General features: G+C 40.8%; 1 protein-coding gene across 2 annotated transcripts in view; it reads left to right on the forward strand.

Annotated features, from left to right (window-relative positions):
* The window catches only part of LOC120937850 (toll-like receptor 5), a 45,510-nt gene extending 34,053 nt beyond the window's left edge, over nucleotides 1–11,457 (forward strand). For both annotated transcript variants that reach the window (XM_040351366.1, XM_040351365.1), the window contains exon 3: nucleotides 8,508–11,457. In XM_040351366.1, coding sequence (XP_040207300.1) covers nucleotides 8,508–11,109 — 2,602 coding nt within the window. In that variant the 3' untranslated portion in view covers nucleotides 11,110–11,457. The remainder of the gene's footprint in view (nucleotides 1–8,507) is intronic.
* The last annotated feature ends 3,801 nt before the right edge of the window (nucleotides 11,458–15,258 follow it).

Below are 15,258 nucleotides of genomic sequence, written 5' to 3' on the forward strand. Positions count from 1 at the left end.
AATCACGGATGTCCTCTTGTCCGAGGACGAAAGAATGTCCGTGATTGGCAGAACACTGAACACTGTGGGCCAGATTCATGTAGATCAGCGGATCTTTAGATCCGCCAGATCTACCTGTTTTACGATCCGCCGGTGCAATTTAGCGAGGCTAGTGCATGATTCATAAAGCACTTACCTCGCAAATTGCACCGTCGGATCCTAACTCCCCCCGGCGGAATGCAAATTCCGCGGCTAGGGGGAGTGTACAATTTAAATCAGGCACGTTCCCGCGCCGATTTAACTGCGAATGCGCCGCCGGCGAAAAAGCCCAGTGCGCATGCTCCAAATGACGTCGCTAGGACGTCATTGTTTTCGGCGGCTAGGTTACTTACGGCCATCCGTATTCCCGACGTACTTACGCAAACGACGTAACAAATTTAAAACTTGGCGCGGGAACGTCGGCCATACTTAACATTAGCTACCCCTCATATTAGCAGGGGTAGCTATCCGCCGGAAAAAGCCGAACGCAAACGACGTTGAAAAAGAGCGACGGGCGGGCGTACGGACGTGAATCGGCGGTTCTCCTCATTTGCATATGCGACGTTTAAAAAAAAGCGACGACACCTAGCGGCCGGCGGGAGATTACAGCCTAAGATTCGACTGGTGTAAGTCACTTACACCAGTCGGATCTAAGGGAGATCTATGCGGAACTGATTCTTATGAATCAGTCGCATAGCTCCGACCGCGGGATCTCACAGATCCGACCGTCGGCTCTCACAGATACGACGGCGGATCAGGAGATCCGCTGTCGTATCTCTTGATGAATCTGCCCCTGTGTCTGCTGGGAAAACGAAGATGAGAGGTCCTCCGTAATAGACGGAACACAGTGTCAAATACCTATCATGGAACAGAACGACAGGAGGAAGCCGCGACTTTTAAAAATGGACGCCTGTCAAGAATTCAGGTACTCGGGCACAGTGAGACTGCAATGGGCACAGTGAGGTATGGCACAGTGAGACTGCAATGGGCACAGTGAGGTATGGCACAGTGAGACTGCAATGGGCACAGTGAGACTGCAATGGGCACAGTGAGGTTGCAATTGGGCACAGTGAGGTTGCAAATGGGCACAGTGAGGCGTGCAAATGGGCATTGTTGACCCTCTTTTCCGCTTACAGTAGCTGCTGCATTCTCACCCTAGGCTTATACTCGATTCAATACGTTTTCCCATTTTTTTTGTGGTAAAATTAGTTCCTCGGCTTATACTCGGGTCAGCTTATAATCGAGTATATACATTAAATCTAAATCCGTGTTCAATCCCTTTGGGGCAACAGTATTAAGAAAATTTATCCAATAAACTTTACGTTTTTTTTTTTTTTAATCAGTTCCCAGTCACCTCCTCTCCTATTTTTACCTATACCTTCCAACACCATATATTTTAATTGGGAAATCAAATGTCCTTTATCTAAAAAAAATGTCTAGCTAGTGGTTTTTGTATTAATTTATCCCTAATTGAATATTTATGTCTAGCTATACGGTCCTTGACCTTTTGGGTTGTTTCACCAATATAAAGTTACCCGCAAGGGAACTTTATAGCATAAATCACATGAAGATTGGGATATAAAAAGCTCTGTGGGCATGTGATATGTTTTTTCCTTTAATCATAGAATTACATTGTATACATTATAAACAGGGATATGAAACAAACAGGAGGACTAAGAGTTTGGACTTTAAATGAAGCAGGCAGGTGTAAGCAGTTTAAATTTATTGGAAGTCAATGATAAGTTGCATGAGGGTAATCATGAGTAGACATAAAAAAAAACCAATATAATTCATTCAGTGAATATACATACAGCAATTACAATTTGCTACTTAATTATACAAATCACATAAGTGACCACTAAGTCAGGTAAAACATATTCAGAGAGACTTACGACGGCGTATCAGTAGATACGCCGTCGTAAGTCCGAATGAGCGCCGTCGTATCTTTGCGCGCATTCTTAAAATGAGATACGCCTCACTGTTGCTAAGATACAACCGACGTAAGTCTCCTACGCCGTCGTATCTTATGTGCATATTTATGCTGGCCGCTAGGGGCGTGTACGTGGATTTACGAGTTGAATATGTAAATGAGCAAGATACATAGATTCACGAACGTACGTACGCCCGTTGCAGTAAGCTACGCCGTTTACGTAAGACATACGCCGGCGTAAATATAAACCACCAAAAAGATGGCGCAGCCCATGCAAGGTATGGACGACGGAATAGCCGTTGTTTTTTACGTTGTTTGCGCAAGCGTACGTGAATGGGGCTGGGCGTAGGTTACGTTCACGTCGAAAGCATTAAGTATTTGCGACGTGATTCTGAGCATGCGCGTGCATGCGCCGTACCAACGGCCCTCATTTACATGGGGTCACAGTTACTTTATATGTAGCACGCCCACTACCTGCCTAATTTGAATTAGGCGGGGTTACGCCGGGCCATTTGCGCTACACCGATGTAACTTAGGGAGCAAGGGCCAAATCCACAAAGATCGTGCCTAACTTAATTTTTTCCATTTAAGTTACACTGCCTTAAAATTTCTACCTAAGTGCCCGATCGACAAAGCACTTACCTAGAAATTTTGGGCTGTGCAACTTAAATTCCGCCGTCGCAAGGCGTTCCTATTCAAATGGGGGCGATTCCCATTTAAATTAGGCGCGCTCCCGCGCCGGCCGTACTGCGCATGCTCGTGACGTCATTTTCCCGACGTGCATAGCGCGAAATTACGTTACGCCGAGCTTTGTGGATTGCGACGGGTCAATAAAGTTGCGTCGGGAAAAAAAAAAGATACGGCGGGAAAAAAAAATTCAAAATTTTAAAAAAATCGCGTCGCTGGACAGAAAGGTCTGCTTTTACATGGTGTACTAACTTTACACCATGTAAAAGCAGACCTAATTTTGCGTATGCAAACTAAAACTTACGGAGAAAAAACGAAGCTGAAAATCTTTGTGGATCTCCGTAAGTGCTAATTTGCATACCCGAGGCGGCATTTCGACACGAAATGCCCCCAGCGGCGGATGCGGTACTGCATCCTAAGATCCGGCAGTGTAAGTCCCTTACACATGCCGGATCTTCTGCCTAACTATGGAAAACTGATTCTGTGGATCAGTTCCATAGTTAGGAACAGGGATACGACGGCGTTACAGCAATTACGCCGTCGTATCCCTTTTGTGGATTTGGCCCCCAGTGCTTTGTGAATACTGGCCTTGCCTCACTATGTTACGTCGGCGTAGTGCAAATGGAATGCGCTAAGCCGAACTAAAGATGCGCCCGTCTCTCTGAATCTGGCTAATAGTTTGGCATAAAAACACGGCATATAATAGCTCTACGCATTTCATGGATTTATCCACTCTTCAGGAGCATGCACATGGAAAAATTAATGCTGTAGTATAGTAATGATAACAGGAATATCTATATGGTCTGACCCTGTCACGGAAAGGAGATTAAAGTGAGATAATTAGAGGTAATATTTACCAAGGAAAAAAAAAAACACTCTCAACAGTACTTACATTCTCTGGGGTAGATTCAGAGAGAATTTACGCCGGCGTATCCATAGATACGCCGCGTACATTCAAATCTGCGCCGGCGTATCTACTTTCTGTATTCAGAAAGCTAGATACGCCGACATTTGCCTAAGATACGACTGGATTAGTCTCTTACGCCGTCGTATCTTAGGGTGCATTCTGACGCTGGCCGCTAGGGGCGATTCCATTGTTGTCGGCGTAGAATATGCTAATTACCTAGATACGCTGATTCCCAAACGTACGTACGCCCGTCGCAATGTATTTACGTTGTTTACGTTAGGCTTTTTCGGCGTAAGGTTGTTCCTGCTATTAGGAGGTGCAGCCAATGTTAAGCATGGACGTCGTTCCCGCTTCGAAATTTGAATTTTTTTACGTCGTTTGCGTAAGTCGTTCGCAAATAGGGCTGGACGTAATTTACGTTCACGTCGAAACCAATACGTCGTTGCGCAATGCACACTGGGATATGTACACGGACGGCGCATGCGCCGTCCATAAAAAAAATGACAATCACGTCAGGTCATCATACATTTACATAAAACACCCCCCCATTCACATTTGAATTACGCGCGCTTACGCCGGCCCCATTTACGCTACGCCGCCGCAACTTACGGAGCAAGTGCTTTGTGAATACTGCACTTGCTCCTGTAAGTTACTGCGGCGTAGCGTAAATACGATACGCTGCGCCGCCGTATCATTGCGCGTCCCTACCTGAATCTACACCTCTGTATCTATTGTAAGGGGTTAGCTCGGTAGCGGGGTGTGTGACCCCTTGGATGGGTTCACCACACACTGAATTTATACAGACTGGCAGTCGAAGACAACAACGTTTTTGGTTTATTTTTCCATCTTGCTGGAAAACAATTGCAAGCATCCAAACAGCATAAACAAAATCAAACATAAAATAAATCCTAGCCACTTTGGGCGTCTACCTTCCACACAGGAACCTATCTATGATGTCTAACACAGCCTACTGCTGGGTAGACAGTGCTGGTCATACAGCAGAAAAACAATAGTCTTGTGATTTTTTATCACACAGAAAAATCAGTCCTCTCCTCACCTCCACAGAAGACCTTCTGGCACTGGTCTCCTTACTCACAAAGACTCAGGATGATGCAGCAAATTAGTGGTAATCCTTTGGACTACTTATAGAGGCCTTAATTGCCTCATTCTGAACAGCTGAAGTTTTTCAACGGCCTCAAACCTTTCCTGGCTACATTTTTCAGCCGACGCCTAATAACAATTAGTGTATTGTCTAACAAGGCAGAAATGTATGTACCGTCTGTGACAACACCCACAGATTTACCTGACTTCCTGTCACACTATGCAGTAGCAGTGTGCCAACATGGATCAGAGAACCCCTAGGCGTATCACTGGCTGTAGCAGATGTGGTTATGGTGGACCGGGACTCAACAAGGATGATTTCCAAGGAAGGAAATTCCAAAAATTGCAAATGGTCATGAATGACCATAAGTGCTGAAAACAAAATTGAAATTGTAAAATAGACTGGGAACTCATATTATGTGGTATATTGGGTCATCTGTCCTATACTTGGTAAAGGATAGGGTAATGAGATGCTAATGAGTGTGTTGGTAAGGTTAGGTTAGTGAGCTTATAAATAATTTTATATTAGGGTTGGAAGGGAAGTATTGATCTGATTTAACCAAACGGTCTCTCAAAGTTCTACCTTTCCTATATGATGGCAAAGGCCAGGCTAAAATCATCTATATTAGGATAATTTTCTCTTAATAACCCCCAATGTTTTTTTAATAATGTTAAAAGTTAGATTAGATTAAATTAGAATGTTCCCTTTTATCTAATGCTACTGGATAACTAATTTAGTTAATTAAATTATTTTTTTTCCATTTAATTTAATCTGTCCTTCCGCCACTGTGGATCACTGACTATTCTTTTCACTCCAGTTAACTGGCTCCTTGGAATAGAGTTAAACTCTCCCTGGGGGTGAAAACTGCTGTAATGTAATGATTGATTAGGGTCCGCACTTTTAATATACAGATCACTTTCAATACTGGTCTTATTTATTTTCAACATTGTATCCAGGAAGGAAATTTTCTCCCTACTATATACAATGTTGAACCTTAAACCAGGAATAAGATAATTCAGGTACTGATCAAATAATAGGGTTCCAATGTCTCCACCCCACACAGAAAACACGTCAACTATAAACCTGAACCATCCCTGACAATGCTCAATAAATATTTGTATAGGTTTTAATATCCCAATCAAAGATTATTATGCTTGCCAATCTTCATATGTGATTTACGTGCCCGTGCGGGTAACTTTATATTGGTGAAACAACTCAAAAGGTCAAGGACCTTATAGCTAGACATGAATATTTGATTAGGGATAAATTGATACAACTACCACTAGCTAGACATTTTTTAGATTTGATTTCTCAATTAAAATATATGGTGTTGGAAGGTATTAGTAAGAATAGGAGAGGAGGTGACTGGGAACTGATTTTTAAAAAAATAAACGTGAAGTTTATTGTATACATTTTCTTAATACTGTTCTACTGTTGTAATTATATCTGGATGTTTAGATGGTGATATATTATATATATATATATATATATATATATATATATATATATATATATATATATATGAAAATGAAAGTAAACTGAGATTGTGTAAACGTATCAAACTTGTGTATAGCAGCACCACTGACGTGAGATATGATCACATAAAGAATGAATGTATTGCAAAAGTGTTGCACTAAACAAAAATATAAATATACATATAAATATTATATATACACATTTTTCTTGACAGATTAACAAAATGAAGGTTCTTGATGGAATAATGAGAGGAATGTCTGTTTGGTTAACCATTTCTGTATTAGTGGTTTGAAAAAACAATCAATAAAGGAATACAATTGTACTAATTAGTCATTTACCACAAAATTGATTCCATATGTGACTGCTATGAAAATGTTTAAATTCTCATGAATGTGTTTGAAATGTTAAATGTGTTCTGATCTGATGAAGGGCATAAGCTTGTTAGCCCGAAACGGAAATCTCTGAACATCTTACTATGTAATTGTAATTTGCAATACATTTTTAAGTGCAGCAATCCTTTGGACATATATATATATATATATATATATATATATATATATATATATATATATATATATATACAAAATGGGGCAGAGTAGATGGCCGTCACTCTTCTATGTTTCTATGTTCAGCCTGGCATGGAGCTACAGTCAGCATTACGGTACATTCACACCTGTGAAACACCCTGCTGTCAAATACCTTTGAGAAACCCAGTAGGTTCCGACAATTTGCTGGGGTTCTTGCAATTATTTGACGACGGGGTGCATTTACAGGTGTGAATGCACCATTAAGAGAAAAACAATGTTCTTTTATTTCTCTACCATAGCTCAAATGAGAGCGGTACAATTGGTCTCGAAAAACATGACATGAAATTGGTATTGAAAAAAAGAAATAAAATCTCTTTTCTTATTTTATTTTATTTTAAAATAAAAAAAGAGGATCTCTCTTCTTTAAGGCCTCATGCACACTGGCAAAAAATGGCACAAATTGGTGCTTATAGAGATGTTTGCTATTTTTTCTTTCAGCCTGTAGAAGCAACCCTATGGCCCAGATTCTCGTAGATTGGCGTAAAAATGGGCGGGCGTAACGTATCTGATTTACGTTACGCCGCCGCAAGTTTTTCAGGCAAGTGCTTTATTCACAAAGCACTTGCGTGTAAAGTTGCGGCGGCGTAACGTAAATCACCTGGCGTAATTCAAATTCGGCGGGTAGGGGGGCGTGTTTCATTTAAATGAAGCGCGTCCCCGCGCCAAACGAACTGCGCATGCGCCGTCCCTAAAATATCCCGGCGTGCATTGCTCTAAATGACGTCGCAAGGACGTCATTGGTTTTGACGTGGACGTAAATTACGTCCAGCACCATTCACGGACGACTTATGCAAACAACGTCAATTTATAAATTTTGATGCGGGAACGGCGGCCATACTTAACATTGGTTGCGCCTCATATAGCAGGGGCAACTTTACGCCGGGAAAAGCCTAACGTAAACGTCGTAACTTTACTGCGTCGGCCGCGCGTACGTTCGGGAATTCGCGTATCTAGCTAATTTGCATACTCAACGGGGAAATCGATGGAAGCGCCACCTAGCGGGCAAAAAAAAAATTGCAGTTAAGATCCGACGCCGTACGAGACTTACGCCTGTCGGATCTAATGGATATCTATACGTAATTGATTCTAAGTATCAGTTGCATAGATACGATGGCCCAGATTAGGACTTACAACGGCGTACATGGCGCTGCACCTTCGTAAGCCCTTTGAGAAACTGGGCCTATGTTTTTATGCACATTTGGGCGTTTACAGGCATATTTGTAGAGGAACGTTTTTGAGAGAAGTTTTCGGGGCAGAAAGATGACGATGATGAGCAATGTGATGTTTAGGCGTGTCAAGAGTTTTTTAAGTGTAACGTTTTTCTAGTGTTTTGGGGAAAAATGCTTATAAAGGGAAACGCACCCAGATGCATGTACAATATGTTCCATATGAGTGTTTTTTTTCTGCCAGCAGTTCCTGCATTTTTTTCGGCTGCCTAGTGTGCATGGACCCTTAAATATACTTAAAAAATAAAGTTTTAACACAAAACATTTTTAAGTAATGCAGTAGTCTTTGTCCTTCTATGTACATTTGCTTTTAACTCTTTCAGTTGGCCCTGTGATGTTACAAATCCTCTGCACATGGGAAACTGTTTTAAAGCAGCCCCAGCCCAAAACATATAAAAGCTTATTAAAAGATCAAATAAAAAAAGAGGCTTATGTTTTCGGTGAAAATATGTTCAATGGGTTAAATGAAAAAGTACTCTTTTACTAAATCACCCCCCAAAATGTTTTTTTTTTTATCATTCATCATAGTTATTGTCATTGTGAAGTGTTTTAACTATCTTTTTCTGTTGTATAGGTACGTCATGTTCTACCACATAGCCCTTCTACTTGGTGTCCCTTTCTTCGTCTCCAGCAATGAGAAACGCTGCAAGACTGTTGGAGTTAATGTCTTTCTTAGTTCCTGTAATTTCACTCAAATTCCCTACCTGGCAAACTACACAAAATATGCTGATTTAAGTGACAATTACATCCAGGATTTAAATTCACTGTCATTTCCACTTCTGGAGGAAATGTTTTACCTGCGTCTAGACAGTCAAAAAACTAAAAAGCTTACAATACAGAAGAACAGCTTCAGAAATTTGCCAAACCTCAATACTTTAGATTTGTCCTATAATGTAATGCTGGTATTGGATCAAGATGCATTTGCTGGCTTGTCACAACTTTACAGTCTTTTGTTAACCTATAACAATTTAAACAGCTCCATTCTGGAAAATGACTATTTTAAGGACCTACTTTATTTAGAAACATTGCAGCTGTCCTCTAATCAGATAACATATCTCAAACCCAACCCCTTGTTTTATCGTTTGCACAACTTCAATATACTAAGCTTAAGAGACAACAAAATATCCAGACTTTGTGAGGGAGATCTTTACAGCTTTGAGCTGAAGACGTTCACTCTCTTTGATCTTTCAGGAAATGATCTAGGTTGGGTAGAAATCAGTGACTGGAGCAAGTGTGGAAATCCTTTTCGGAAAATAAATTTTAACGTATTGGCCATTTCTGAAAATGGTTTCAATGGTCAAGCATTGAAATCACTGATCAATGCTATAAATGGAACCAAAATACAACAATTACAACTTAGTTCTCACACAATGGGTCCTGGATTTGGCTTCCAGAACCTCAGGGATCCAGATAACTCAACTTTTGCAGGTTTGGTCAACAGTGACATTATGGCTCTAAACATATCAAGAGGATCAATCTTTTCTCTGAAGCCACTTTTGTTTGCAAAACTTTCCACCTTGCTAAGTCTGGACCTTTCAAAAAATAAAATAAATCGTATTGAACAAAATGCCTTTCAAGGACTGTACCAACTTATTTTTCTATATCTTTCCAGTAATTTATTGGGCGAAATATACGATCATACATTTGATGGTCTCACAAGCGTACTTGAAATTCACTTAAATGATAATCATATAGGGCCAATCCAACAAAATGCTTTTAAGAACCTTCTAGATTTAAACTATGTAGACCTGCGAGGCAATGCCATTCTATCCATAATATTTTGTGAAAGAATACATTTCCTAAATTTTCTAAATCTAAAAGAGAACAAGCTAAAAAAAATTGACACCAATGAATTAAGAGCTCAAGTAATTGACTTATCAGAAAATCAATTGGAAGACCTTGGAGTATTGTACAAGGTTCTACAGAACACCAAGCTTAATGGCATCTCCTTAAAACAAAATCGATTGTCTAACTGTTATCCTTTCTACAATATCCCACCAAACAATTCCCTCACATATCTGGATCTTTCTAACAATATGATACATTTAATTTGGATAAATGGGCAGTGCCTTGACATGTTTCATAATCTTTCTGCTCTTCAGTATTTGTATCTCTCCAACAACCATCTCCAGTTTCTTCCAGATGCCCTTTTTATGGAACTGACTTCTCTCGAATTCCTTAACTTGTCATCTAACTTTCTAAGACATCTAACACCTGGCGTTTTCCCTGAGGGCCTGATAACTTTAGATATTTCAAAGAACCAGCTACTTTCACCAAACCCAGAGATTTTTTTCACTTTGAAGAATCTTACCATTGGCTTCAACCAATTTGTTTGTGACTGCACCCTTGTAAATTTTTTAATATGGTTAAACCAAACTAACACTACTGTGAAAGATTCTCCTGATATTTTTTGTGCCTATCCTGAACCTTTTATGTACACATCTCTTTATAGTATGACTTATGAAGACTGTGATGAAGAATTATTGTTAAAGCATCTTAGGTTTTCCTTGTTTGTTTTTACCTCTATTGCCCTTGCAATCTTTTTGACCTCTGTGATTACGTACAAACACTTTCGAGGGGTTTTCTTTGGTCTCTATAAAAGCATGGTATTCTCTCTGCTTCAAGAAAAAATCCAAGAAGAAAAAATACACAAATACGATGCCTATTTGTGTTACACTCAAAAGGATTTCCACTGGGTGGAAAATGTTTTTCTAAAAAACCTGGACTCTGAGTACTGTGAAAGGAACCGATTCAATCTGTGTTTTGAGGAAAGAAACTTTATACCTGGGGAAGATCATATTGTAAATATTCGCGATGCTATCTGGAGCAGCAAGAAGACCGTTTGCATTGTGACAAAGCAATTTTTAAAGGATGGGTGGTGTGTGGAAGCATTTAATTATGCTCAAAGTCGCTATTTTACCGATCTGAAGGATGTACTTATCATGGTGGTGGTTGGGTCACTCTCAGACTACCAACTAAAAAAATTCAAACCAATAAGGACTTACATACAAAGGTGTCAGTATTTGAAATGGCCAGAGGACTACCAGGACATAGACTGGTTTCTAAGCAGACTTTCCTACAAAATATTGAAGGATGAAAAAGTAGACAACAAAGAGGTCAAAGTTTCATCAGTGACGACTACGATGGAGCTACAGCAAATAGTAGCAGTTTCCTGAGTTGCTCACTTATGAACCCATGTTGCTGACCAGCTCATAAAACTGTAGCATCTAAGGAAAGATAGGCTTAAAAGCCTACAGGTTGCAGGCCCCAAATGTTACCTTAGTAAGGTAAACCAAGAAAATCTGCTGGTGGTTAAGGTAGTTTTGAATCTGTGCATCAATTTTTACCACTGCAACTTAAATGCCCCAGCCTACTCAGTACTCTACTGTATCTTAGTGGACACAAAGTTGTACCACTAAACAGTCACTTAAAGCGGGGTTCCGGGCATAATTGTTTTTTGCAATATAAACGTAATTACAGTGAATATTCCTTAAAACATATTGAAAAATCACCATCCGTACAAACACTTACCTCGCTGCGATCTTGTGGCCGTTTCCATCATAGCTGTGGGCATGTGAAGCCCAGTTTATGTGTCTTCCTGTTTTTTTCAGAAAGAGGTGCATGCTGGGTAACCAGCATTAACCTCTCGATCTCGCTCATGCGCAGTAGAATGACACTCGTATTGCCGTTAGTTCGTTTTGTTGTCATGGCAACGGGCGGGAACGGAGGACCGTCTCGCCCCATTGTAATGACAACACAGATAACAGAATCCAGGCGCTGTGATCCCCCGTAATCGCGTAATTTCTTGTATGGAAATAACACGATTTTTTGGCAGAGTAAAAACAATTTTTAGGGTGGACCTCCGCTTTACGTGTACTGAAGAGCACAAGGCATCAAATGTCTGAAGATCTACATGTTCACCCATGTGCATGAGTACTGAAACCTATCATTCATAGAGGCAAAATGATGAAGGATATGAAACGTAAGAACAGAGTAAGAACAACACAGAAGTTATTTCCAAAGAGCTCAAGAGCTTTACCTGTAAGGCCTATATCACACTTACAACCCAAAGGTTTGCTAAAATGTGCAGCAAGAACACTCACTTTGCTTGTATGTGTCGCTGCCTCGCCAGCTGGATGAGCAAGGCATCAACTGCCTCCCACCTAAAATTTTGCAGAATGAAAATCACTGGTGACACCTTACTCATCCAGCCAGCGAGAAAGTGGCACATGCAAGCAGGTGTTCATTTCATCTCCCTAATGTGTTCTCCATAGTGACCCTGCTGCTGTTGGGTTCTTAAAACATAGATAAACAGGAAGCATGCCCAATCAATTGGTAAAAAAGCCATTTAAAATGTAATGTGTTTTGGTGTCCAAACGATTCCCCCTTTGCAGCTACATCAAAGTATGAATATATACAAAAATTGTTAATAATATTATTAATTTATATGCATAAGAAATCTGAAATTGAAGTTTAAGAAACACTTAGATAAATAATGGATGATAATGAGAGAAAAATAACATATTAGAGCAAATTCTCAAATGCACACCAGTAACTGAAAGCAAATGCAGCGTACACACGACCGTTATTCATGTCATTGAAAAAAACAACGTTTTTCTCGACGTGATTCCCCTCAAGTCTGCTTTGCATACACACGATCGTAAAAAAAATGCTTGAGCAAAGCGCCGTGACGTACAACACGTAGGACGGCACTATAAAGGGGAAGTTCCGTTCGGATGGCGCCACCCTTGGGGCTGCTTTTGCTTATACGGCAGCACTATAAAGGGGAAGTTCCATTCCATGCGCCGTACACATCGGTGCCCCCTTTCTTGCAAATATCTCCTTAACCATGTAGGTTAAGGAGATATTTCTTGCAAATACAGGTAAGCCTTAATATAGGCTTACCTGTAGGTCAAAGTGGTCTGTAAGGGTTTACAACCACTTTAATAACTGTTACTAGTTAATTTTTTATATTTGCAATGTGTTTTGGCTTTACCAGTCTATTAAGACACCCAAATAAACTATGACTTCCTGTAGGTACTCAGAGGGTTACTTACCCTCTATTCACTTTATAGTTTACCTTGACCTTATCCTCAGTTTAAAAGCAATTTTTTTTTTAATTTAAGAAAAATATACCCTCATGTCATACATGTGAAAAAAGAAATATAATCTATCTAGCTTGTTGAACCAAGCACAGCAGTTTACGGTCCTAAAATATCTTTCATCCATTACAGTTTGTTAAATCATATCTAATATATATATCTATAGATATATATATTTTCTTTTAATGGACACTCATTCACAGGCTACTGTGATCCTATCACATTGACGCATGTTTTGTATCTTTGTAAGAGTTTTATTAGCGCTGCATATTTTTTTCACTGTTTCTATTTCAATTTTTGTCATATTGCTTGTGTAGCTGCTCACTTACTGGGCCAGATCCTCAAAAGAGATACGGCGGCGTAACTGCTGTTACGCCGTCGTATCCCTGGTCCTAACTATGGAACTGATCCACAGACTCAGTTTCCCATAGTTAGGACGAAGATCCGACATGTGTAATTGAATTACACTGTCGGATCTTAAGGATGCAATTCTAGGCCGGCCGCTAGGTGGCGAGGCCATTGAGGCCGGCGTAGAATATGCAAATGACCAGTTACGGCGATCCACGAACGCTCCGACGGGCCCGACGCTCTAAATCTACGTCGTTTACGTCGAGTTCCGCCGCGTAAAACTAGGGCTAAGCCCTAGTTGTCCTAAGCCATGTTAAGTATGGCCGTCGTTCCCGCGTGGAATTTTTAATTCTACGTCGTTTGCGTAAGACGTCCGTGAATGGCGCTGGACGCCATTTACGGTAACGTCTAAGCAAATGACGTCGGAGCGACGTCAGTTAGCGCAATGCACGTCGGGTAATTTACCCGACGGAGCATGCGCAGTACGTCCGGCGCGGGAGCGCGCCTAATTTAAATGGGACTCGCCCATTTGAATAGGAACGCCTTGCGCCGGACGGATTTAAGTTACAGCGCCGCAAAATTCCAGGTAAGTGCTTTGTGGATCGGCACCTAACTTTGGAATTTTGCGGCGGAGTAACTTAAATCAGAAAAGTTACGTTGCGCCAAGGCTTTGTGGATAACCCCCATGGTGTGGGGTTGTTTTTCAGGGGTTGGGCTTGACCCAGTGCACAAAGCAAAGTCTACCTACTCACAGGACAGAATGGTCACGAGTCAGAGAATTAAAAAAAACAAGTTTACAAGTTTCAAGATCATTCGGAGTAACAGGGGTAGGCTAGATTTTTTTTAATTTATACACATGGAAATTAATAAATATTCATGCCAAAATGAATAAATGAAATGATACAGGTCATACATGATGGGAGGATGGAAATAAAGTTATGTGCAAATGTGGAGGCATAGGTGTGCGCAGCCTATTGCATTAGGGTGTGCACCCCAAATCTCAAACACAAAATGAATGCCGCCCACTGTCACAGAAAGGAAGCTCTGGTGGTGGAAGCATATTACGTTACACTCTAAATACAGGTGTAACGTGTTCCTACTGTTGAACCTAGCCTTTAATATAATGGGGGCATTTACACTGGCCACTGGCATCCCCAACCACCCACCTGGTGCTGTCCCTGGATAATGCTAATGCACATGGGGTGAATAGGGTGTGCCCAGGCACACCTGGCACACCCTGTGCGCACGCCTATGTGTGGAGGATAAGGGAGTTTAAGCAATAATATACAGACAACATACAATACACTCCAGAGATAGACGTCTACTTCCCTGCAGTTTTTTTTTTTGCAATAAGGCAGTAGGGAGGTGGTTAAAACAGACTTGCCACTAACCTGGACCATCCAAATCAAACCAAAACACATAAGGGAAAGAAATATTAGTAGAGTTTACCTTCAGTTAAAACAGGATATCATGAAGTTACGGCTTCTTTTAGCTGTTTTTATCTCAAGATTTTCTAATATGTTAGATATGGAGCTTTCACTAAAGGCGACCATCAACCTTTCCTTTGTTTATCTGTTCAAACCGAATCTATGATGGTAAAAATGTATAATTATTCATAGTGGGCCAGATTCTGTTAGAATCCGCGGCGGCGTAGCGTAAGCCATTTACACTACGTCGCCGCAAATTACTGGAGCAAGTGCCGTATTCTCCAAGCACTTGCTCCGTAATTTGCGGCGGCGTAGTGTAAATGGCCCGGCGTAAGGCCTGCGTAATTCAAAGGGGGCGGCTTGTATTTAAATTAAGCGCGCCTCCGCGCCGATCGAACTGCGCATGCGCCGGGCGTAAAAATAGTCCAGTGCGCATGCTCCAGCTCAC

The sequence above is a fragment of the Rana temporaria genome, chromosome 4, assembly GCF_905171775.1.
Source record: "Rana temporaria chromosome 4, aRanTem1.1, whole genome shotgun sequence".
In the NCBI taxonomy this organism is placed as follows: Eukaryota; Metazoa; Chordata; class Amphibia; order Anura; family Ranidae; genus Rana; species Rana temporaria.